The sequence below is a fragment of the Mus caroli genome, chromosome 15 (assembly GCF_900094665.2).
Source record: "Mus caroli chromosome 15, CAROLI_EIJ_v1.1, whole genome shotgun sequence".
NCBI classification, from domain to species: Eukaryota; Metazoa; Chordata; class Mammalia; order Rodentia; family Muridae; genus Mus; species Mus caroli.
In genome coordinates this window covers 75,022,078-75,046,554 of record NC_034584.1, presented here as the reverse complement: position 1 = coordinate 75,046,554, position 24,477 = coordinate 75,022,078, and the positions used below count along the sequence as shown (strand labels likewise).

Here is a 24,477-nt window from a genome sequence, read left to right as displayed (position 1 = left end):
TGTAGACCAGGCTGGCCTCGAACTCAGAAATCCGCCTGCCTCTGCCTCCCAAGTGCTGGGATTAAAGGCGTGTGCCACCATGCCCAGCCTGGCATGACCCTTCTGGGTCCACCACCCACTGCTGTATACTGAGTCACCCACCCACTGGGATAACATGGTCATGGTCTCTGTCTGCTGGGATGGAGCCCTTTTCTCTCCCAAACACTGCAGTTTGTTTGGAGTTCACTTGCTCACTCACTCCCCCACTGGTATTACCTAAGCACCTATGATGGCAGCCATACTCACCCAGCTATACTTTTCGTTCCTGTGGTTAGCTATAGGATTCGTTTTCTATAGTGTTTGAAAGGGGAAGTTTGGCTCCAGAGAGTACCACGTATGTACCTATTTTTGTTTGCTTAGTTTGGGGGTCATTGGGAGCCTCAAGGAGACCTTTTCAAGTCAGAACCCCACATTTTGCCACTGAAGCCACCGAGAGCCAGGACAAAGAACAGTTTGCCTCGGTGGCCCAGGTCTGAGTGGAGCAGAACAGTTCTTGCTCTGGTGTTGTGGCTGTGCAGTCCCACCTCAGAAGCTGTTCAGGTCAAGCCTGGCTGGAATTGTCCAGGGACCCTGGAAGCCAGGCTACACTCCTGCCTGGGCGTGGTTCCCACTCTGCTCCTGTCAGCTCCAGTTGTTCTAGGGGCCCTAGGCCAGGAATCTGGGACCTTTCCTCCCATCTCTCTGAACCCCCTTCTTTTCCATGTAGAGACCTCGGCTGAGCCTTCTCTCCAGGCCAAGCAGCTGAAGCTGAAGAGAGCCAGGCTGGCTGATGACCTCAATGAAAAGATTGCACAGAGGCCTGGCCCCATGGAGCTGGTGGAGAAGAATATCCTGCCTGTGGAGTCCAGCCTGAAGGAGGCTATCATTGGTGAGGAGGCTTCCACCCTGTATGGACGGTAGCCTGAGTGTAGAAGAGAGGCTGAGTTAAGGGGGAGCTCACCGGGAGGAAATGCGAGGAAGCCTTCAGGGGAGGCTTTCGGGAGGAAGTGGAACCCAGGCCCATGTTCATCTTAGGAGTTGTGGGCTGCTGAGGGCCCCACCCACGTCCATCTACACTCATGTCCATCTACGCACACGTGTGTCCACCGTCTATTCAGACACACAGCACAAGTCCCATGTCATTCCCTCCCTCATATCTGAGTTGTCTCTTCAGTGTGCCCATCTGTCCTGCTCCAAAGTCTATCGACCATCACCTCCCACAGGGCGGTGCCCACCCAGCCCTGCTTCCAGGACGTGGCTGGGTGCAGGAGCGGGATAAATAGCACTTGTGGGGCTATCCTGCACATGGTCTCCATCCTGTCAGTGTGGCCAGTGGCTTCCTCCATGATGGGCCCAGCTCAGTGTGAACTATGGCTTATCTGGGCTAGATCACCCTTAAATGTACTTGGGCCCACCCTGCTACTGTCTCTGAATAGGTCCTCATGCTGGGAGGAAGAAAAATCTGTTTGTAGAATCGGTGTGAAGTCTAGCCACAGGTGAGGGAACAGAAGGCCAAGCCCCACCCTCACAGTCATAGCCCATCCGGCTGCAGTCTACCAGTGAGAGAAGCTTAGATGTTCCTCCTCGGTCCCAGGGCTGTAGAAAGCCTCAGGTCACAGCTAGACAGGAAGAAGCTGTGGGCTTGTTCCTCTTTTTATCTGGGGTCCTCCCCTCTCCCCAACCTCTTCCCCCAGCTGTGGAGACTGGTTGTGACATGCCTCTTGACATATCCTCCTGGCCTGGGTTTCCGTCTTTCCTCTACTGCCACTGCGAGTCCCAGCTGGGGCCCCTGTCCCTGCCTCTGCCTCTGCCCCCTTTCAGCCAACTCTGTCAGCTGTCAGAACATGGTTCTGGGCCAGTCCAGGCGCTCAAGGCAGTAAACTGTCCTGGCATATTTGCTGCCCAGGCGCTAGGTCTTGGCTTCATGGACCTTTGAAGGAGGGCATACTTTCACTGAGCCCAGGTACCTGTGAGGTGGGGACCCTCCCCCCATAGCCTCAGAGCCTTAGGCTGTTGTGGCCTTTGGGGACTGAGCCCTAAGGAGGAGCTGTGCTCACTTGCTGTCACCGTGGTCTGTCAGCAGCAGGTTCATGGCCTTCACTGTGTGAGTGTAAGCAGTAGGAAAACAAAACTGGGAGTTTGTACAAAGGCCCAACCACATAGCTCCTGGCAAGCCTGTTCCAGAGGCTGGCTGTGCCTCTGAGCTCTGCACTAAGGCAAGGCGCTCGCTAGGTTCTCTATACTGTGCACCTCTTAGATGCAGGGCTGGATCCTGCCAGCCCTTCCTGCCTACCTTCCTGTGTGCTGGCTGCAGGAGTCTTACACTGGCTTTGCATTTCAGTGGGCCAGGTAAATTACCCAAAGGTAGCAGACAGTTCCTCCTTCGACGAGGACAGCAGTGATGCCCTGTCTCCTGAGCAGCCTGCCAGCCATGAGTCCCAGGGTTCAGTGCCATCACCCTTGGAGTCCCGAGTCAGTGATCCACTGCCCAGTGCCACCTCCATATCACCCACTCAGGTGAGATTACCTCCTTCTAGATTCTTACTCATAGAATCTAGAATTCTACCTGCCAAGGCCGCCCAGAGTCAGGCCTCTGTCCTGGGCAGTATGAGCAGTTCCTACTGTATGCATGAGGGATAGATGTGTATGTGTGGCTGTCACCTCAGATGCCAACAATGGACCCAATTCTAGCAAGCTGAGCATAAGGAGAGGCTGGGTTGGGGTCCTGCAGCCCTGGCCACCCACTCCTATTGGCTCTCCTAGTCAGAGATGTGGCTGCCACTTGCCTGGCCTGTCTGGTTCTCTCCCAGCCAGCCTGGCTTTGTAACGTGCTATCTATCACCCCCCTCTGTCCTCCGACCATGAGGATGGCAGGGCAGGATAGATAAAGTCTACTTGGGGGTGCCAGGGTCCTTACTTCCTCCCTCCCTCCCTCCCTCCCTCCCTCCCTCCTTCCCAACTCCCAATGGCTCCGGATCCTGGAGAGACGCTTTTCCTGGCTTTGTAACGTGCTATCTATCACCCCCCTCTGTCCTCCGACCATGAGGATGGCAGGGCAGGATAGATAAAGTCTACTTGGGGGTGCCAGGGTCCTTACTTCCTCCCTCCCTCCCTCCCTCCCTCCCTCCCAGGTTCTTTCTCAACTCCCAATGGCTCCGGATCCTGGAGAGACGCTTTTCCTGGCAGAGCAGCCTCCTCTGCCTCCCGCACCTCTGCTGCCCCCCAGCCTAACCAATGGAAGCATCGTCCCCACTGCCAAGCCTGCTCCCACACTCATTAAGGTATTTTCTGCCAGCCGCTGTCCTCCCAGCTAGATGTCATTCTAGCTGTGGGAACGACTGCAAGGGGTGGGTCGGTACATCCTCTAGCGGTCAAGGACCTGACCCAAGGTGACTTGGGTATTTCTCATCTCTGCACTGCCTGTGGGACACTGAACACTATCTTAGCCTGTTTTTTGTTGTTAGGAACACGCTTCCACAGCCTGGATAGAGATTAAAGAAAAAGTCTTGGGTCAGGGAAACGGCTCACTGGGATAAGGCACTTGCCACCAAGCCTGACAGCCTGAGTTTGGTCCTCCGGATGTCTATACTTAAAGATTCCCACAAATTGTCTTCTTACCTCCACATGCACACTGTAACATTCACACACACACACACATACACACACACATTAAAATGTAATTTTTTTTAAAAGGAAGTTTTTCTTGGCTTACAGTACTAGCCCATGGTAGTAGAGCTCAGTGGCCAGGATTCAGACATTGGGGCTCCACCCTAAGATGATCTTACATAGTCCTAGTCACTCTGAAGGCCCCCTCTACGTATAAGTTAAACCACCACCCTCCTCAGACCTCATATGGGGAGTTCAGCTCCAGTGTAGATTCAGCAGGTGTGGCACACTCACCCACTCACCCCGTGACAGGCACAGTGAGCCAGGCATTTGTGCCTAAGGGAGCTACCTTCAGGTAGAGCGCTGTTAGAGGCTGGCTGAGCTGAGCAGTACGGTATGCCACTGCCTGTGGAGCCTGCTTGTTTGCACTCCTTCCTGAAGCACCTGGGAGAGGGGTTATTGTCATTGTCAGGGCCATGTAGCCCCAGTAGTTTTACCTGTCCTCTCATTCTCTTGGCTCCCTCCCTATACACCAACATGGCAACCACCCCACCATCACCTCCAAACCCCCATCCCTGAGGCTGCCCTTGGCCACGCCTTTCCTTCGGCTCTGTGGCCTCATCAGATACACTGACAAAGTCAGGACCTCTTCTTGGGCTCCAGGAGCCCAGCTCCTTACCGCCACATCATATCCATGTTGTCTTCCTCTAGTGGGCTACCTCTGTCCACACCTTCCTGTGGCCACCGGTTCAAGACTCCACCTGATCTCTGCATCATCTTCTGCCTTTGTCTCACCTTTGTCTGCTCAGGAGTGTCTAGGCTCCCACAGTCCTCTCTGGTACCCCCTGATTATTTGCCTTCATCTACCTCTGCCTGCCCCAAGAGCAGGGTGTTGACCATGGCCCACTGATCTTTCTTGGTTCTTGGCCTGAGTCCTGCCCATCCAGGCCTTATTATGGTTGTGTCAGCTGGGAGCCTATGGGCACACACAGAAGATTGTGGCATCCTGATCAAGAACAAAGTCACTGTGCAGCCTTGGGCAAGCGACTTCTGAGCTTGTTTCCAAATCACTGACACTTCCTTTCTAGGTAGGACTCTTCAGGGGCCTGAATGGCGCTCTTTGAGCATGGCCGTGCTACACAGCTCAGCTGTAGTTTTGCCTCTTTGTTTTTATGTTGCTTAGTCATGTGACACCTTTACAGCTCCATCTGATTGGTCTTTCCTCTGGCCTGCCACGTCTTCTAGGATAGGGCCAGTCTCATAGAGTAGGGGTGGTGGGTGCTCCTCAGAGGATGCCGGGCATGGGCCTAGGTGGTGCCTCCCTGGGGTGGCCCCTGATGCAATGTCTCATGTTCCCTCAGCAAAGCCAACCCAAGTCTGCCAGCGAGAAATCACAGCGCAGCAAGAAGGCCAAGGAGCTGAAGCCAAAGGTGAAGAAGCTCAAGTACCACCAGTACATCCCCCCCGACCAGAAGCAGGACAAGGGGGCACCCGCCATGGACTCTTCCTATGCCAAGATCCTGCAGCAGCAGCAGCTCTTCCTGCAGCTGCAGATCCTCAACCAGCAGCAGCAGCAGCAACAACAACAGCACTACAACTACCAGGCCATCCTGCCTGCCCCTCCCAAGTAGGAGCACAAGTCCCTGAGGCTATTCACCTGGGCCCCACTGCCTGCAGAGCTTAGGAAGGTACTGAAGCCCTTTGTTTCTGTCTTGCCTCAGGCCCTCAGGTGAGACTCCTGGAAGCAGTGCCCCTACCCCATCACGCAGCCTCTCCACCAGTAGCAGCTCCAGCTCAGGCACCCCAGGGCCCAGTGGGCTGGCACGCCAGAATAGCACCACGCTAGCTGGCAAACCAGGAGCCCTGCCAGCTAACCTGGATGACATGAAGGTAGGTGACTGACCCGTTCTCACTGGAAGACTAGGCCTTTCCCATGAGGGATAAGGGGCAGGTTTTAGGCAGGGATAGTAATGGCCCATGACCACAAGACAGAAGGCAGAGGCAGCTCTAGATCTGGTCTGCTCTGAAAGGAGCACTTTAGAGTAGGCCTGTGGTCATAAGAACATCTGCCCTTGTGTATGTGTGTGGGGCTGGGGACAAATCTCCTATTCTCTATTATCATGTCTGTGAGTAGCAGCAGGGCTGTCAATATTGCCCCCTCCACTTTGCCAGTCAGTGCCAGTGGCTCAGCCTGGGCTCAGCCTGTTTTCTTTGCCACTGATCAGAAGGTGGGACAGGCCAGAGTCTTCTCTTGAGCATTTGTCCTCCTGTGTCATAACCCGGATCTCCCAGTAAGACCACATTAATGAGGGTCTTGGGCTGATGGACTCCAGCTGGACTTAAGCCCTGTCCTTGCTGCTCCATAGCGTTATGACCTCAAGGCTGTATTATTTTGTGAAGAAATTGAGCAGCAAGCACCATGTGGGGCTGGGAGAGAGTACTCTAGAGGAGGGGCTTGCAGGGTAAAAGACTCGGGGAGTCATCTGGGATGGCCATTGGGACCCAGATGAAGGGCTCCCACCTATCATAGCCTGTCCTTTAAACTTGGCCCATTTTCCCTTGTCCAGCCCCCCAGTTCCCAGCCGCTCTAACTCTCAACCCCTGCAGGTGGCAGAGCTGAAGCAAGAACTGAAGTTGCGGTCCCTTCCCGTCTCAGGCACCAAGACAGAGCTGATTGAGCGCCTGCGTGCCTACCAAGACCAAGTCAGCCCAGCTCCAGGAGCCCCCAAGGCCCCTGCCACCACCTCTGTGCTGTCCAAGGCTGGTGAGGTAGTGGTCGCCTTCCCTGCGGCCCTGCTAAGCACAGGGTCAGCTCTTGTAACAGCAGGCCTTGCTCCAGCTGAGATGGTGGTGGCCACAGTAACCAGCAATGGCATGGTGAAGTTTGGCAGCACAGGCTCCACACCCCCCGTGTCTCCCACCCCTTCAGAGCGCTCACTGCTCAGCACGGGTGATGAGAATTCCACACCTGGGGATGCCTTTGGTGAAATGGTGACATCGCCGCTGACACAGCTCACCCTGCAGGCCTCCCCACTGCAGATCGTGAAGGAGGAGGGTGCCCGTGCTGCGTCCTGCTGTCTAAGCCCTGGTGCTCGGGCTGAGCTGGAAGGACTGGACAAGGACCAGATGCTGCAGGAGAAGGACAAGCAGATTGAGGAGCTGACCCGAATGCTCCAACAGAAGCAGCAGCTGGTTGAGCTGCTGCGGCTACAGCTGGAGCAGCAGAAGCGGGCCCAGCAGCCAGCCCCAGCCAGCAGCCCTGTGAAGAGAGAAAGTGGTTTCTCCAGTTGCCAGCTGAGCTGCCAGCCTCAGGGCTCTGCCCGTGCTTTTGGCTCTGGCCTAGTGGTTCCCACTACCAACCATGGAGACACTCAAGCCCCAGCACCAGAGTCCCCACCTGTGGTGGTGAAGCAGGAAGCTGGGCCACCTGAGCCAGATCTGGCCCCCAGCTCCCAGCTGCTCTTGGGCTCCCAGGGCACCGGCTTCCTCAAGAGGGTCAGCCCTCCTACCCTGGTCACTGACTCTACAGGGACTCACCTCATCCTCACTGTGACCAATAAGAGTGCAGATGGCCCTGGCTTGCCTGCAGGGAGCCCCCAGCAGGTAGCTGAGGAACGGGCAGGCTGGGGTGGCATGTCTGGGTGGAGAATTGAACACTGTCTTCTGCAGGCTGTATTATCACACTCAGGACCTGGGTTCCTGAAGGGACCTCCTTGAGGCCCGGTGTTCTGTCACCCTACAGCTGCATACTTACCCCATTCTGTATCTCTTCTTCCCTATCCACGAGAACTCCCAAAAGTCTGTTAGCTAGCAAAGTTGTTCCTATGGGCAGTGAAGGAGGCCTTCCCCACCCCGGCAACTTGTCCCTACCCACACCAACAAATGTTTCTTCCATTCTCCCATCTAGCCCTTGTCCCAGCCTGGTTCTCCAGCCCCTGGTCCACCTGCCCAGATGGACCTGGAGCACCCACCTCAGCCTCCATTTGCAACCCCCACGTCTCTGCTGAAGAAGGAGCCCCCTGGTTATGAAGAGACTGTGACCCAGCAGCCTAAGCAGCAGGTGAGGATGCCAGGAGCTGGGGTGCTGCAGGCAAGATTAAGGCACTTCCCTGATAACCAGAGTCTGAGCCTCAGGACCCAAATGGTGGAAGGAGAAAACTGATTCCTGCAGACTGTCTTCTTCTGACGTCCACACACGCATGCAAACACTCACACATGTACAATAAATAAAACTGTTAAGGATCTCACAGGAGTTGGGGGATGAGCTTCACAGCAGGCCCATGAAGAGCACATGGAACACCCAGTGCAAGGCAGAAGCACAAGCTAGGATGGTGCATGCCTGAGCTTAGACAGTATCTGGGTGCCCATTCTAGACTTTTATGTTCTTTTCTGTTTCTGTCCCACAGGAAAATGGCTCCTCCAGTCAGCACATGGATGACCTGTTTGATATTCTTATTCAGAGTGGAGGTAAAGCCCCACCCCCAGCCGTCTCCCTTGCCTCTAGTCACAGGTTGGCTAGGTTTCAGAGCAGCAGGCTGATACCATCTTGAAGGTCCTGGCAGGCACACTCCTTTGACATATAGTCCTTTGCTACTTGTCCCCACAGCTGCTTGGTAACCACACACACACACACACAGCCCTGCAGTTAGGTGAACACAGCCTACGTACTGAGCAGCAGCAGCAGCAGCATTGCACCAAGGGCCAGGGCAGCCCCAAGAAGGAAGAGGGCAGACGAGCACAGGGTCACAGCTAGATCATAAGTGCCTGGTCCTGGGCAGTAGAGTGTACGTAGCCTAGAGCAGCGCGCTCTGACACAGGACTATCAGGAAGATGAGTGAGTAGTGTTTGGTGCTCAGCAGTTCAGGCCTAAGGCAAACATCTGGTGCCGGGTCTGCCACGGAGCCTGCGTGGTCTCTGGTGAGTGCAGGTAGTTGAACTAGAGTTCAGAACCCCAGGCCTGAGCGTCAGCTGCCACTGTGTCCGGAACAAACACCATCAGGGAAAGCAGGGAGGTGTTGCTTGAAGGAGTCGCAACCGCTGAAATCTGGTGTCTAAGGGATGGCAGAAGAGGAGCAGCTAGAGTACTGGATATCCCCCAAGGGACACTTGAGGATGCCAGAAAGGGGCAGGTGGTAGCATCTGGGAAGCAGTTAACAGCCACACATGCAAGCATAGTTGACCAGGGACAAGAGAGACATGAAGGGTTTGTATAATGTTTTATTGTGACAGTTCAGTTGTATTAAGTGTATTGGCATTGTGTCACTATCTTCATCTCAAATGTTTTCATCGTCTCAAACTAAAACCTGGACACCTGAGATGAACTTGAGCCCCACCTTATCTGATTCTGACTGTCCTGTATGTGGACTCTTAGGGTTTTGGTCAGCCTGTGAATAATTTTGTTTAGCATGTCCTCTTCCACTTGACCATTATTAGCTACTTGAACAGCTGCTGTCATATTCTCTTGGGTGCATCCACAAGTGAGGCTGCTAAATCACCCTGCTTCCAGGCTGCTGTGTGCTATCTCATCTTTCTTTGCCACGCACATTAGTTGCACTGACCCTACGTCCTTAACACTTACGGAGCTGGGAACCATACGTTACCGTTAATCTGGTCTCTGCTTCTAACCAACCCCTCCAGCCCCCTACCAGCTTTTTTCCTGTGACTTGACATTGCATTTCCCAGTGATGCTATGAACTGCTACAGCTATGTGTAGATTGTTGGAGAAAACGCCCATCCTTTGCCAATTTTTGAATTGTGTGAATTCCCTTATCAAGTCTGTGACCTGCAGATAGTTCCTCCACTCGGTGACATATCTTTTCATTGTATTTTTTGGTATGTGCGTGTATACTAGACAAGCACTGCACCGTTCATCCTCAGCTCCACTCTCCCATCCTTCACATCACTTTCTTGAGCATATTCAAACCTGGTTTCTGACCCCATTAACTGTCTCTGTCGGCAGAGATTTCAGCAGATTTCAAAGAGCCACCATCCCTCCCAGGCAAGGAAAAGTCACCTCCAGCAGCAGCAGCGTATGGGCCTCCGTTGACACCACAACCCTCGCCTTTGAGTGAGCTCCCCCAGGCTGCTCCTCCACCAGGTTCCCCCACCCTCCCAGGGCGCCTTGAAGACTTCCTGGAGAGCAGCACAGGGCTGCCCCTGCTGACAAGTGGGCACGAGGGACCAGAACCCCTTTCCCTCATTGACGACCTCCACAGCCAGATGCTGAGCAGCTCCGCCATCCTGGACCACCCCCCATCACCCATGGACACCTCTGAATTGCACTTTGCTCCTGAGCCCAGCAGTGGTATGGGCCTGGACCTGGCTGTTGGCCACCTGGACAGCATGGACTGGCTGGAGCTGTCATCTGGTGGCCCTGTGCTCAGCCTGGCTCCCCTCAGCACTGCAGCCCCCAGCCTCTTCTCGATGGACTTCCTGGATGGCCACGACTTGCAGCTCCACTGGGATTCCTGCTTGTAGCCCTCTGACTCCAGGCATGCGCTAGGGAAGGGTCAGAAGTTGGGGAGCCACACAACCATACCCAGTGTACGCTCCTGTGACTGTGAGCCTCGACAATCACAGTCCCTAGGGGCTGCAGCAGAAACCCTATGCTTGGCTCAGGCTCACCGTGGGCAGTGGGCATAAGCTGTCAAGAAACAAATCTGGGCCCATTCTGAGGTTTTGGGAGGCTGGCCAGAGCCAGTTCAATTCGACCTCCTTTTCTGAGGTCAGAGATGCACATCTGGGTGAAGTTTTTTGCCTAGGTGGGCTTATAGTCAACCCGCCTTCCAGGTCTCCCATTCCTTCACTGCAAGGAAGAAACTAGCCAGGCCTCTACTCACCCATTCCCTATTTTAGCCAGTCCCAGGACCCGGCACTATGCCATTTCAGTCTTGGTGTATAGTATAACCACTGGTGGCAAAAATCTGTATAGATGTATATACCTCTATATTATTATATATCAACTTACATATATACATATATTTTTAGGGGTGGTGGGAAATGGGTGTGGTTACCTCCACATGCTTTCACACGTAAAAAGCCTGGAGAGCTCTTTGGGGTTTGATACAGGATCATTGTGAGAAGTGTGCTATATGACCCAGTATCCAACCTGGCATGCAGCTGCCCAGGCCCACCCCACACATGTATGTAACATGTAGACAGACACCTGCCATTGCCTCCTACACGCCACCCTGCCCTGCTTCCTGGCTCCTGAGTGCCACAAGGGCAGAGGCGCCTCCTGTCCTCCGCCAGCAGCTCTCCACCCACCCACATTCCGTCCCACCTCCCCACTGCAGCCACCCTGGCCTGGGAGTGGGGTGGGGTGGGTCCTAGTGCATCTGCTGGGGGCTGAGAGGTACCTTCTGCCCATCACCAGCCTTGTTCTGTGCTGACTCAATGCAGAGAAGGGATAGAGCCATCAAAAGCAGTGCTGGGACAAAGGCGGGAAAGCTGTGTGAACTTTTTAAAATAAAACAAAAACACTGACTTGCCAGTCTGTTGTATTTGATCCATCAGGGTTGAGAAGTTTGGCTGGGCTCCTGGGTCTATTCCATGCTGGCATCTAGAGGCCACATAGTGGCCCTAATTGCATCAGGCATACTTGAAATAAACCCTGAGCAAGGGCCTGGGAGTCAGACCATTTCGGGAGGGGCAGCTTTTGTGGAACTCAGGGCTTGGCTCAACAAAAGATGGGAGGCTTGCTCTCATAAAAGGTTTATTTACAATAAGGTCCCCTTCCTGAGCAGACCAGCTCTCTGCCTCTTCCCAAGGTTTTTGGTTAGTATAGTATACCATATGGCTGGCACCCAGGGCTTCCTTAGGCAGGGCACTCCTCAGGACCATGTTAAGGAAAGCAGCTGGGCTGGCCACCAGTGTATGCTTTTGACAACCGTGGTAGCCTGAACTGGGGAGGCCCAGACACTGATCATGGGTCCTGAGTAAGCTCTGGAGAGTGTCTTTCCCTGAACCTCCTAGCCTGAGGGAGGCCTGAGGCTGGCCAGGGCTCTGCCTTCTATTGAAGAAGGGAGCCTTCCAGGCAGTCTATGATGGGTTGGCCTGGGAGCCACAGAGCAGCTAGAAGGAGCATCATCCATCTATGTCCCAGCTGAAAAGATGGTGCTTCACCAGCATGTCCTGCACACCCTCCTTCAGGGGCTGCTTTTCCTCCTGTGCACAGAACAGCCCCAGTCATGGGCAGGAACCACCCTGGAACCACACAGGTTACTTCTTCAGCCCAGATTGCACCACAGCCCTCCTGGCAAATCCAATGCCAGGGACCAACCAAGCCACATACTCACCTCTCTCCTAGCAGGGAGCTCCCAGTCCTGGGAGAGGCTGAAGGCAAAGCAGCAGAGGACACTAGGGACCAAAGAACAGTCTCTGGTCATGTTGGACACTTCTGCCAACCTGCTAGCTTCCTTTACCACCAAGTTCTGAGCCCTGCAGAGCTGCCCACTCACCGGAGCTCACACTTGATCTGGACCCAGCCAGGGCTTCGCAGGAAGGACCAGGGCTGGTACCACTTCTCCACAGTGGGCAGGCTGGAGCAGAGTACCTCCAGCCACAGGTGTAGGACCTGTTCACTGAGAACAGGCAAGAAGGATGAGGCTAGGCCTGGAGGACCCCCAACTTGCAACCCCATTCCTAGGAGCTCCTGGGCACCATCTATGGAAAGCGCTGGGGGGCTTCCCTTGCACAGTGGTTCTGCCCTATGGGATACCCCCTGAAGGTCCCTCCCCTCTACACTTACTTTAGCCCCACGCAGATAAGTGATCGGAGCTTGACATCCATTTGTGCGTGTGCTGCATCATGGGTCACATTCACAGACTGCACTGCCTGAGGAGGGGACACTGTCATTTAAGTGCCAAGTGGCTGGCCAGAGAGAGTTTAAGAATGCTGGCAAGCAACTTACCCGGTACAGCAACTCTTCAGGGGTCAGGACTTTGCCATCTTCATCCAACCTGCAAGAACAAGAGTGCCATCACTGGTTGCCATGCTGGACATTGGTGGGTAACATAGGTAGTATGTATGTACCTGTATGTCTTACAGAGCACCAGGCGGGAGTACACAGAATCAAAGTCTCTTTCGACTTCACGGCCCGCTGCCTGTGGTAGACAAGACAGTATGAGGACAGGGATGGGTGAGCGCATGCCACTGCCCTACAACACTCCTTCTGCCTCCTGCAGGAACCCAGGAAAGGACTGAGGTGAGCACGTGGCCCTGCAGTAGTGAGACTGAGAAGGCACAGGGACCAATTGTGATCACCTCCTCGATAAACAACCAGGGGTGGCAAGCCCCTCCAAGCAAGGATGGTTTCTTCAATCCGTGTTCAAACAGGGCCTTGAGGGCTGGGCAGAGGGTCCCTCGCACGAGGTCTGTTACTCCTTCCGTCACAGAGTCGTCCCCCGCAATGGAGTACTGATGGAGAGAACATTTGAGAAGCGCTAGCCTGACACCTGCAGCCAGCCACCCCCTGTCACCCTGGCAGCTGTCACAAGGGTAGGATGTTCTCACACTAGGGGCTGCCACAAGGAGCAGCTCCACATTCTTACCTCTTTGCTTCGCTCATCCAGGACCTCCACAAACTTGGCTGGAAACCAGCCTGTTGGGGGAAGCAGCTATGTGGGGAGCAGCAGAAGCTGTCCCAGCCCTTCTCCCCAAGGCCCAAGGACAAAGGGCTCCCAAATCACTCAAAACCTTCAAGCAGGACAGGCCTGCCAAGAAGACCAAGAGGGAAGAAAAGCCCAGCACCCACGGAGGCTCGGGGCCTGTGGCTGTAGGACTAGGGAGAGCAAAGGCCTTCCTTGCCAGCCTGCAGCAGACAAAAGCCCTCACCTCTCAGGCCGTTCAGCTCACCCACCCAGCAGTGCTCATCCTTCTGGGAAATGATCTGCAGAAGAGAACAGGCCAGGGCTCAGGGCCTTCCCAAAGCAGGTGTCCTCAGTACCCACCGGGCTGAGATCAAGCTTATTCAACATCGGCTCACTACAGGGAAGGTGGGGAGGAGACAGCAGGAAGCATGTGCGCTCGGCCCCCCACATACCGTGATGATGTCATTTTTGCGGAAGCCTAGCTCATCATCATCGTGCCGCTCAAAGTCCAGCAGGGCCTTGGCCCGGCGCCGGTGGCTGCGTAAGCATGCCACGTAGTTCTCATGGTCCCGCTGGTGGCTCTCCATGCTGTAGTCTGGGGTCAGCTCCTGGCAGAAAGGAAAGGCCCACACAGTGGAGGAGGAGCCTCAGTGCCAAGAGTGGGCTGGGGAAGGAGAGCCCCAAGTTGAGGAGAGCCTGACACTCACCACACTACAGTTCTTGGGGTCTGTGCACTGGAAGTGGCGTGCCACACGCAAAATGGCTTCGCGAAGGTCGGCCACCAGCTCTGTTTGCTTGATGTTCTTTGCCTTGAGAGCTTCTAGGTCGTCCTCTCCTGGGGGGCACACTGGCATAGTAACTGGTCCTGCCGAGTCTCTACTCCCGCTAGGATGCACACAGTAGCTGGTTCTGCCCAGCCCCAGAAGAGCCAGCACCCACCCACACTTGGGCTCACCAAAAAGCAGGGAAGTGATACCAGACTTCCTCCGCTGCGTCCTGCGCCGTACAACCTGTGGAGAGGACGGCAGGTCAGTGGGCAAAGTAGCCACTCAGAAAGGGGAGACACTAACATGCTTGTGGCTCACTAGTGCCTGGGCATTTCTAATGGCTGAAGCTGACTCTCACATCAAGCCCTATCTTCAGCTCAGACTACCCAGTTCAGAGTTCAGGAATGCATGTTACCAGGGAAGCCTACAGCACCCCTTAGTGGCCGTCTGATGGTCTAACTGGGCGTTTGGAGGCAGATGCATGGGAGAGACAGTGGCTTAGCAGGGAAGGGCCAGTCTGTTCCCCATACCCCCTCAGACTGAGAACTCCATGATTGGCAAGGACAGGGCCCACCTGAGAGAGGTTAGTGGTGGTGCCCGTCCCCAGGGTCTGGCCTTGGTCTGCAATGAGGTAGGCCAGGTGCTTGCGACGCTGGGTCTCCACGGCCACGTCGGTGAGGGAGCCAGCCAGCCGCATGGCCTCCCCCAGCAGCAGCTCTGCGTCATCCATCTGTGCAGGAATGTCTGACAGCGTGTTGAAGATGGAAGCTGAGTTCTCGGACTGTATCAGCTCTTCCTCCTGGGAGTGGGAGAGTAAGGAGCGTGGCCCTGGCACCCTCCTAGAAACCTGTGCCCTTTGACATGCCCAGGAAGTTCCCCACACACACCCACACTCAAGGCTTCTCTCAGGCAACACTATGATGAAGACTGGACTACTGCAGTGTGTCCCCAGAGGATGACACTAGGGCTACCATATTTGGTACATGCTCTCCTGTTCTGTCTAGAAGCCAGGTAGCCCTGACCAGTGGACAGGAGACTCTGCAAGCACCTTAAGGCGCAGCATGCCCAGCGTAGTCTGGAACAACACCAGGGAGCCCTCGTAGAAAAACAGGTCCCAGATGCGCAGCAGCAGTCTGATGTGCACCACGCTGGCGAAGGCCGTGAGGAACCAGTGCAGTGTGATCAGAGACAGCTCTGCCAACAGACACCAAAGATGCCTGTAGGAACAGCCTGGGCAAGTATGGGCCAGCTCCCAAAAAGCAGCAGAGGGGAGGGGAGGGGAGGGGAGGGAAGGGATGGGAAGGGAAGGGATCAGAATGCAAAAGGACAAAAGCAACATAAGCCACATGAGCCTCCCTCTGCTGCCTCAAAACCTCAGAGCTCAGAGGTGGTACCACCATCTTGGGATCCCTGGACCTTGGGGAAGAAGGCAGCCAGGTCTCACCAATGTCATGCTCCTGCAACAGCTTGTCTAAGCGAGGCAGGTACTGGACAATCAGGTGGCGCAGGACCCGCTGGTCAGTCTGGACTCCCAGCAGGGTAGTGCTGAAGTAGGAGGCAGGCAGCAGGTCCTCAATAATGGCACACATCATCCAGAAGGCATCCTCCTCCTCCAGGAACAGCAGGAGACAGGCAGCCACCTAGCCAGAGAGGGGAGCTTGGGGCTCCTGCCCAAAGACTCATGTGAACCAGAAAAGGGGCCCTATTCTAAGATAGATACTCGGGAAAGACTCTTGGGGACACCTGCTGAAGGCACACCTCTTCAGGCTGGTTGAGAGGGCCCCTAGGGGAGAAATCCCAGCCTCCCACCCTTACAGCACCTTAAGGGAAAACATGCCTCAGAAGAGGCCTGGAGAAGACCCTGGTATACCAGTTGCCTCCCTGGTTGCTCACCATGCCTGTGCCCTGGCAGTAGCCAATCTCTGGGTAGAGCCAGGCCAGTGCTCGGAGGACTCTGCGCAGGCGGGGAACCCCGATGCTGTTCACATTGGCAAAGCAGGCGTTGCTGGGCATGGTACGGAGCAGGTCCTTTTCGATCTGTCAGATCCCCACACCACCCCAAGAGACCTTGTTTGATGCAACTGTAGACTGATGCCCATGCAATAAGGTAGAGAAGCTGTGGGTGGCTTGCTTCTGTCCCAGGAATAGGGATTCCTTATAGTCCAGGCCAAGGCTAACCCTCCCTTCTCCAGGATTAGATCCCATCAAGTATAAAATTGAGCCCACACCAGCCACTGGGAACCCCTTTTCTGGTTCACATGAGTCTTTGGGCAGGAGCCCCATGCTCCCCTCTCTGGCTAGGTGGCTGCCTGTCTCCTGCTGTTCCTGGAGGAGGAGGATGCCTTCTGGATGACGTGTGCCTTTACTGAGGACCTGCTGCCTGCCTCCTACTTCAGCACCCAGATCTGTATTTAAAATTTCCTGCTCTTCCTCATGTGAGGCCATTTCCACGTCCTTCCCCCACACTGGGACCTTTAGATTACTCTCCTTGCAGTCCCCAAGGACCTGGAAAGGAGCAAGTGTACTCTAGGCCACACTCATGAGTAAAAGGGCTACCTACCCTGCCAAGGATAGGGGCAGTCTTAGAGGTGACCTCTCCCTCCTACCAGAGCACACAGGCTCTGCCCAGCACTTCCTCCTGACTAGCTGGCTGCCCCATGTTACCTGTTTGGCAGCGATGGTCTCATCGTTGGAGCTGTTCTTTATAATCTCACGGTAGGACAACTCAGAGTTCTTCTTCTTCTGCAGCGCCCCAGAGAGCCGCATCCACAACTGGAGGGAGAAGCCATGTAGCATGGTTTCTCTTGTGACAGACCAGGGCACTGTCAGCCCCCTGGGAGCTCCTTGTCTCTATGGCCATCTTACCTGTGGCCTCATGCCATGTGGGATGCCAGCCAGCACTAGGGAACGGAGTTTCTCAGAGCGGGGGAGGGAGACTGCAATCTTGTCCCAGGTGAGATCCCCAACATCATGGTTATGGGTGAACTCCAGGTGAGCTTGCCAACGTAGCCTCTGCGGGGGGTCCTCCACCAGGGGTGAGCCTGTCATCTGGCTGCCTCCAGGCTCAGAACCTTCCACCAAGAGAACAGAGGAGAGAGGGAAGCATGCTCCTCACTCCACAGTCCCCACAGCAGTCCAGTTTGCCCTGATGGGTTTGCTTGGAGCTGTATTAGAGGCCAGGTGGCTCCTCTGAAATAGACCCCACTGCTGGAAGCCTCCTGGAAGCTCTAGCTACACTGTCTGCTTAGTGGCAAGGGAGAGCCAAGAAGACCCTCTTCTCAAAGCAGCCTGACCCAGAAACCAGGTCTCCATCCTCCAGAGGCTCTGGAGGTATGAAGAGCCTTTCTTGTATCCTAAATACCAAATTCAATCTATAGCAATCAGGCTCCTGGACCCCATTTTTTCTTTTTTCTTTTTAATTATATTTACTTTGTGTGTGTAGGACATGTCAGATCATGTCACTGTCAGAAATGTCTCATTGCTCCCCGCCCCCATCTCAGGCTCCAAACCGAAGGCTTCCTAGGCTCCATCCTCACATCACCCCTTCCTTCTTACTCCCTCCACCTCCACTACACTTCTCCCAGGAAACCCATTTGCTCCTTGGAACCTCTGCCCGGCACTGCTCTTCCCGTTATACGCCCCTCCTCTCCACTGAGTCTCCATTCAGGCTTCTCATGTGAGGAGCCTCACTTAACTCCCTATGTGTAACTAGTTCACCCCCCTTTTCTATCCATGGAATGATCCTCCATTCTTGCCCCCAGCATGCTCTATTTCTGCCTCTCTCTCCACCAGAATGGGACCATCTTTGGGAACATAAATGGGAGAAAGCACAAGGTTCCATAGCCTCGTGAACCCCGGTGAACAGATGACGACAAAGTCTGTGGCCAGCAAACAATCTGTGCGGTGAGTCTTAACCACAAAGCCTCGTCGGCGCTCATCCTAAGCCAAGCTCTTGTCCAAGCTAGTCCTAAAACCCTCAACCTTGTCAACACTACACAGAGAAAATGCCCAAGTCCTAAGTGTGCATCTCGGTGGCTGTCAATAAACAAATGCCAAGGCCCTGTTCTGTACCGTTGTGAACTCTCAGCCCTAAAGCTGGTGACCTATCGACGGGGGTTGACTTCCATCATCCTAGAAAGTCCTCTGTGTCCCTCTCAACCTCCCCGTTTAACTTCCATCTTCTTGCAAATTAAAAGACCAAGGAAAACTAATGCCTGAATTAGAAACACGAGTTGAGTGCTTCAGCTAAGGAACTGCTCCTGCTCTTCTTGAGGTCAGGCTGTCAGTGCTGGCAGATGCTCTTCCCAATAAGCTCCTAATCAGGTGCTCTCTTATAGAGAAACGGCTATGCCAACAGTGGTAACACACACTCCCAGCAGTGAGTTCAAGGCCAGCCTGGTCTGCATAGTGAGTTCCAGGACAGCCAGGACTCTGTACAAAGGCCCTGTTTTAGGTTTTTTTGTTGTTGTTTATTTTTTGAGACAGGGTTTCTCTGTGTAGCCCTGGCTGTCCTGGAACTCACTTTGTAGACGAGGCTGTCCTCAAACTCAGAGATCCACCTGCCTCTGCCTCCCGAGTGCTGGGATTAAAGGCGTGCGCCACCACGCCCAGCCAAAGGCCCTGTTTTAAAAAAAAAAAAAAAAAAAAAAAAAAAGGCTATAAAACATCAGTGAATCTGATGTAATATGATACCATGCAGCCATTAAAAATGTGCTTTTTTAGCCGGGCGTGGTGGCGCACGCCTTTAATCCCAGCACTCGGGAGGCAGAGGCAGGTGGATTTCTGAGTTCGAGGCCAGCCTGGTCTACAGAGTGAGTTCCAGGACAGCCAGGGCTACACAGAGAAACCCTGTCTCGAAAAACCAAAAAAAAAATGTGCTTTTTAAGCATCTTAAGTAACATAGCAAATGCTCCTGATGTGACGGGTGCGATTTCACAGTGTCAGGAAGAGCCCCTCACACAGCAGCAGCTTCCTCACAGCATGGGACTCCGGGTTTGTTTGTTTATCCCCCTCCAAGAGAGGGTTTCTCTGTGTAGTCCTGACTGTCCTGGAACAGTCTCTTCATCTTTTTAATCCTCATCCCTTTCTGCACTGTTTAACTTTTCTGCAATATAAATAACTGATTGTTTTGTAAAGATCAATAAAATGTATCTAAAAAAAAGATCAGAAGTTAAAAACAAAACAAAAAGCCAAATGTGGTAGAGAATAAGGTCTTTAATCCCAGCTCTTGGGAGGCAGAAGCAGGCAGATCTCTGTGAGTTCAAGGCCAGCCTGGTCTACAAACCCACTTCCAGGAATGCCAGGGCTACACAGAGAAAGTCTGTCTTGAAATAACGAAACAAAAAACTTAGAAGTTTCCATAAACTTACATCACCCTCAGATATATTCTGTCCCTAACTCCTGAAGTGACACCTCCCAGACCTCAGAAGTCACATGCAGAGGAAAGCAAGACATGGGGCCAGAATTTTCCCAAGGACATCAGCAAGCTCACACACAATGGGCTCCATCTTACCTTCCTTGTCCACACGGAAACCAAACTCATCATAGCAGAACTCTGGCTGCTCTGAGGATTCTTCTTTCTAGAATCAGGGTAAGGAAGAAGGCTTGTCTATTCCTCTACCGTAAAGCAGATCCACATGCTGACTGCTAGAGCCCACCCTGAGAAAGGCTACCCTTCTGTGATGCCTTCTCTGGCTCTCATTCAACTACAAGGGCTGACTAGTCATTCAGTTCTCCTGTGTCTCCAGTTAGTCTTCCTCCTAGCTAATGACTGATTCCCACAAGCCCAAGAAACTACGATGTTATCTCAAGTCCTGAGTCATGACCTGTGTGGGTCATCCATTCCCAGAAAACTTGCAAAGGTAAATCTCTTCATGAAAGGCATAGTGGCATGGCAGGCTGGTCCTGGCTATGCTAACTGTTGTACCTGTGAGTATTTTGCCAGGATCTCCTGGGGCCATATGCTTGGAGTCAGGGCAGAGAAAGGGCCACCGGCAGAAGGCGTGTGGTTTCCTAGACCAGAGAGAAGAACAATCAAGAAAAGCAGAAACACCAGGCATGATGGCAGCAGACACCTTTAATCCCAGCAGAGGCACACGAATTTGAGTTTGAGGCCAGCCCGGTTAAGTTCTCATTCCAAGCCAGCCAGGGATACATGGTAAGATCCTATTTCAGAAAGTGAATGAATAAATGGATGAACGAATGAATGAATGAAAATGTGGAGGCCCCATTGAAGTGAGATATTCCTCCCTTATCCAAGGGAATCAGCATGAAAAAGACTGGGTGTACAGAGTGGGCCAAGGAGGCTGGTGAACAACAGAAAAATGAACACTGTGGAAAACCAACACCAAGTCCAACACATAAACACAGATTCTTTGCCTCCTTCTCCGCCACAGTGGGAGGATTCACAGGCCAGAGAAGCAGGAAGCTAGAGACTTTAACAGAGAAGACAGCATCGGTCACCAACCCCAAAGCCCAAGCCTCTCCTCCCTCTTTCCCACTTCTTTCATCTAGCAGATTCTCTTCAGTTGTTTGGGGTGTTTTCTGAGAAAAGGCCTCATAGCCCAGGCTGCCCTAAGACCTGCAAGGTGCTGAGGCTCTGCCTCAGTGGAAGGCTGATTATGAAATCAGAAGTCAGCTCCACTACCGGCTCCTGGTGAGTATTCAGGCCTTGCTCCCACCTGACATCATGTGCTGTGGACGATGGCAGGACTTCATAGGTCTAGGCACAAGCAGTCATCATTGGCATCTCTGACTGTCATGAGGCTGCTCAGGCTTCATCTGCCCTGTTAGGAAAGCAAAGGAGAGGTCACTCATCTCATACCACTCCCCTCCTGGAAGATTTTTTTTTTTTTTTTTTTTTAAATGAGGGAAAAACCAGAGCCCTACCATCAGTTTCCCAGAGCCTCAACATTGAGTGGATTGGGTTTTCACTGTTTTGTTTTGTATTGTTGGTGGTGGGGTGGTAATGTTGGTGCTGGTTAAACAGCCTTTATATACCACATTCCCATTCTACAAACGAATACAAATTTCTCATCATTGTCAGTGTCTTGTCCCTTCTTTTCTGTCCTGTTTGTTTGTTTTTAAAGACTCAACAGTAAAAAGACTGAACAGTAAAGACACAAAAAGCCCAATTTAAAAATAGTTAAGCAGGGTTAGAGAGATGGCTCAGTGGTTAAGAGAACTGGCTGTTCTTCCAGAGCTTGGGTTCAATTTCAGCACCGACACCACAGCTCTCAGCAGGTTGTACCTCTAGTTCTGGAGCTAATGCCCTCTTCCAGCCTCTGAGGGCATTGCACATATGTGATGCAGAGACAGACACACACACAGGCAAAACATTCACAAATTGTGGGAAGCCACATGTGCCGTTGCAGGGTGGCGTTGGCTTCCGCTGGACACCACACATACATAGGCAGTAAAGTTTTTTTTGCCAAGATGGGGTTTTGAGAATTAACCAAAATTAACCAATCAGATGAGAGACAAGTTAACCAATCAGATGTAGGCATGCAAATGAGGTGGTGAGCATAACCCAAGCACAACCAATCCGGGTGTGAGACCCGCCTCTCCTAGGCCTATATAAGCAGCACCAGTTCTGGGCTTGGGGTCTCTTCGCCTCTGCAATCAAGCTCTCCCAATAAACATGTGCGGAAGGAAGGGTCCTGTTGCAGCGTAGTTCTTGCTGGCGAGTCTGGCGCGCGCAAGAACAAATAAATTTAAAAGATGTTTGAACATACATTTCTCCAAATAAAGGAGGGAAATGGCCAATAGCGGGTGAAAGTGACTGGGTTATCATCAGCCACAAAGGAGATCTAAACTGTGAAGGCATGCTACTCCACAGCCATTAGGGCTCACACAAACACCAGAGTGTCGGAGATAGAACTCAGCTGGTAAATGCTCGCCTCGCTCACACACATGAAACTCTTCAGGCTTCGTCCCCAACACTGGGTGTGACTAGGTGTGGCAGTGTACACCTGTAATCCCAGCACGAGGATGAAGACAAATCCTAGGCTACATGAGACCTTGTCTCAGAAAACATTTTTTAAAAAGGAGGGGCTGGAGCGATGGCTCAGCAGCTAAGAGCCTCTTTCAGAGGACCTAAATTAAATGCACTCCTATCAGGCACTTCACAACTGCCAGTAACTGCAGCTCCAGGGGATCCAATCACTTCTTCTGGACCCAAAGACATTTACAAGTACACAGACATACAAAGACACATATACATGATTTTTTCTTTAAAAAAATGTTAGCAAGAATATGGAGAAATCAGCTGGGAGTGCTAGTGCACGCCTTTAATCCCAGCACTCAGGAGGCAGGGGCAGGTGGATTTCTGAGTTCGAGGCCAGCCTGGTCTACAAAGTGAGTTCCAGGACAGCCAGGGCTATACAGAGAAACCCTGTCTCGAAAAAAAAAAAAAAAAAAATGGAGAAATCAACTAGGCAGGGTGGCACATGCCTTTAATCCCAGCAGAGGCAGGTGGATCTTTGTTGAGTTCCAGGCCAGCCATGGCTACATAATAAGACCCTGTCAGAAAAAGAAAAAGGGAAAGGAGGAGATAAAATATGGAGCAAAAACATGGAGGAAAAGAGGTTGTTTAAAGTGGAGGAACAGACATCTGCTGGAGGGCAGAAAGGCTGGAAGAGGGTTCTCAACAGCAGTTCCCTTCTCACCAGCCTCCTACTCACTGTCACTCAGCAAACAATGACAGCACAGAGCCAGGCAGCACAACCGTGGATATGGTCAGGCTGTTGCAGTGTAGTAGAAAATTAGATAAGAGACAAAGTAAGATGGGACTGATTCTGTATCAAAAGAGCCTTTGAGAGCTGAGGTCTGAGCAAGGGCCAAAGCCAGGCTAGTGATCAAGGCCTGACTTCACTGAGGGAGGGATCCAGATGCAGGGAGTGGCCAGTGAGCTCAGAGCCTGGGATGCAGTGGAGGGGGGGGGGGGAGATTGGGGGGGGGGGGGGGGGGGGGGGGGGGGGGGGGGGGGGGGGGGAGATTGGGAGGAAGCAACAGCAGATGCCAAGGGCACCTCACCCTGCTCACCCTGAAGACAGGCCTTTGACCTCTGTTCTCAGACGGCAGAGAAATCCACAGATTCTGAACAGCCATGAAGCAAAATCTGATAGGACTGAACAATATCTCCAGGTGCCAAGAAATCTATGGAGACTGGAAGGCCATGCCCAGGGTAGGAGATGTTGTGGGTGCAAGCACTGAGAATTGGTCAGATGGTGCACACATTTTTACAGGCTGAGAGCCTCGATTGCTATTTCGTTCATGTTGCACTTAAGGACACATATACTTAGGGTTGTCCTTAAGTCTCCCAGATGTGACACTGCTGAGCTGGGCAGGCAGGTTTTTCCAGCTTCTGGTTGCTATGGAAATTTCTCTGAAAGCACCCAGAACTGACAGACCTAGCCTAAACAGTTAGTCTCCACAGTTACCTGGTCTATGGCTGCCCTCTTGTAGTCTTTTTAAAAGAAACCTTAGAAAACCTTAATTGATGCAGCCACCTCTGAGTTGCTCAGAAGAAATTGTAACAATTAAATGCACAAGCTTAAGAGAGCCAGTTCTGATGCTGTGTGTCCCTTCCTAGTTTACCAATCCCACATTTCCCCACAAATGTTGCCACTGTATGCAGGCACAGAGGTACCGTTCACTTCCTGTGGTCTCCTGACATGGACTGACAAGGCAGCAGAGTTACTGCCACACAAGTGGCTTTCTCCAGACATCTTCCAGGAAGCATAAAGGCTGAACCAATATAGCAAAAACATTGATTTTTGGTGGCACCTAAGAGCCTAAAGACCATTTTTTTTTTTTTTTCGGTAAAGAGATGAGGTGACTCTGAAAGCTACAGATAACAGATAAACTGGTGAGAGCTCAGAGCCGGGAAAGTCTGAGAAAGGCTAAAAAGAAGGAGGAAACTAGTATAGACACTAGAGATACTTCTAAAACCTACATGGTGGCTCACAGCCATCTGTAACTGCAGTTCCAGGAGATCCAATGTCTTCATCTGACCTCCTTGGGCACCAGGCATACATACATGCATGCAAAACACTCATACACAAAAGTTTTGCTTTGAGACAGGGTTTCTCTGTATATTATGTCCTGGAATTCACTTTGTAGACCAGGCTGGCCTTGAATTTACAGAGATCCTCCTGCCTCTGCCTCCCAAGTTCTGGAATTAAAGGCATGCACACCTAATCATCTCTGAAAGGTTAAATCCATTATACATCATACTGGCAACACCAAGCTTTTATTTTTTACTTTACAAAAGCTTTCATTACAGTTTATTTTTATTTTAAAAAAAAAGTTTTGCCAGGTATGGTGGCACACGCCTTTAATCTCAGCACTTGGGAGGCAGAGGCAGGTGAATTTCTGAGTTCGAGGCCATCCAGAGTGAGTTCCAGGACAGCCAGGGCTACACAGAGAAACCCTGTCTCAAAAACAAACAAATAACAAAAGTTTTAGGGCCAGGCATGGTGGAGTACATCTTTAAT

At 52.6% G+C, this 24,477-nt stretch overlaps 2 protein-coding genes across 6 annotated transcripts in view; one reads left to right on the top strand and one right to left on the bottom strand.

Annotated features, from left to right (window-relative positions):
- Positions 1–11,116, top strand: part of Mrtfa (myocardin related transcription factor A) — a 169,255-nt gene extending 158,139 nt beyond the window's left edge. For both annotated transcript variants that reach the window (XM_021183976.2, XM_029469512.1), the window contains 9 exons: positions 746–907; positions 2,360–2,535; positions 3,150–3,299; positions 4,986–5,251; positions 5,346–5,514; positions 6,232–7,227; positions 7,532–7,684; positions 8,031–8,091; positions 9,584–11,116. In XM_021183976.2, the coding sequence (XP_021039635.1) occupies positions 746–907; positions 2,360–2,535; positions 3,150–3,299; positions 4,986–5,251; positions 5,346–5,514; positions 6,232–7,227; positions 7,532–7,684; positions 8,031–8,091; positions 9,584–10,101 (2,651 nt within the window). In that variant the 3' untranslated portion in view covers positions 10,102–11,116. The remainder of the gene's footprint in view (positions 1–745; positions 908–2,359; positions 2,536–3,149; positions 3,300–4,985; positions 5,252–5,345; positions 5,515–6,231; positions 7,228–7,531; positions 7,685–8,030; positions 8,092–9,583) is intronic.
- Positions 11,107–24,477, bottom strand: part of Sgsm3 (small G protein signaling modulator 3) — a 34,334-nt gene continuing 20,963 nt past the window's right edge. For 2 of the 4 annotated variants that reach the window (XM_029469513.1, XM_029469514.1), the window contains exons 2-22: positions 20,662–20,766; positions 19,908–19,993; positions 19,494–19,560; positions 16,847–17,055; positions 16,646–16,753; positions 15,875–16,018; positions 15,426–15,621; positions 15,030–15,175; positions 14,556–14,780; positions 14,170–14,224; positions 13,922–14,049; positions 13,667–13,822; positions 13,459–13,513; positions 13,176–13,225; positions 12,889–13,041; positions 12,658–12,728; positions 12,536–12,584; positions 12,374–12,459; positions 12,084–12,206; positions 11,922–11,982; positions 11,107–11,790 (exon numbers count right to left, since the gene is read on the bottom strand). In XM_029469513.1, coding sequence (XP_029325373.1) covers positions 11,710–11,790; positions 11,922–11,982; positions 12,084–12,206; positions 12,374–12,459; positions 12,536–12,584; positions 12,658–12,728; positions 12,889–13,041; positions 13,176–13,225; positions 13,459–13,513; positions 13,667–13,822; positions 13,922–14,049; positions 14,170–14,224; positions 14,556–14,780; positions 15,030–15,175; positions 15,426–15,621; positions 15,875–16,018; positions 16,646–16,753; positions 16,847–17,055; positions 19,494–19,560; positions 19,908–19,993; positions 20,662–20,698 — 2,286 coding nt within the window. In that variant the 5' untranslated portion in view covers positions 20,699–20,766 and the 3' untranslated portion in view covers positions 11,107–11,709. Of the gene's footprint in view, positions 11,830–11,921; positions 11,983–12,083; positions 12,207–12,373; positions 12,460–12,535; positions 12,585–12,657; positions 12,729–12,888; positions 13,042–13,175; positions 13,226–13,458; positions 13,514–13,666; positions 13,823–13,921; positions 14,050–14,169; positions 14,225–14,555; positions 14,781–15,029; positions 15,176–15,425; positions 15,622–15,874; positions 16,019–16,645; positions 16,754–16,846; positions 17,056–19,493; positions 19,561–19,907; positions 19,994–20,661; positions 20,767–24,477 lie in introns of all 4 variants that reach the window. The other 2 variants (XM_021183977.2, XM_029469515.1) reach the window with 2 other exon arrangements.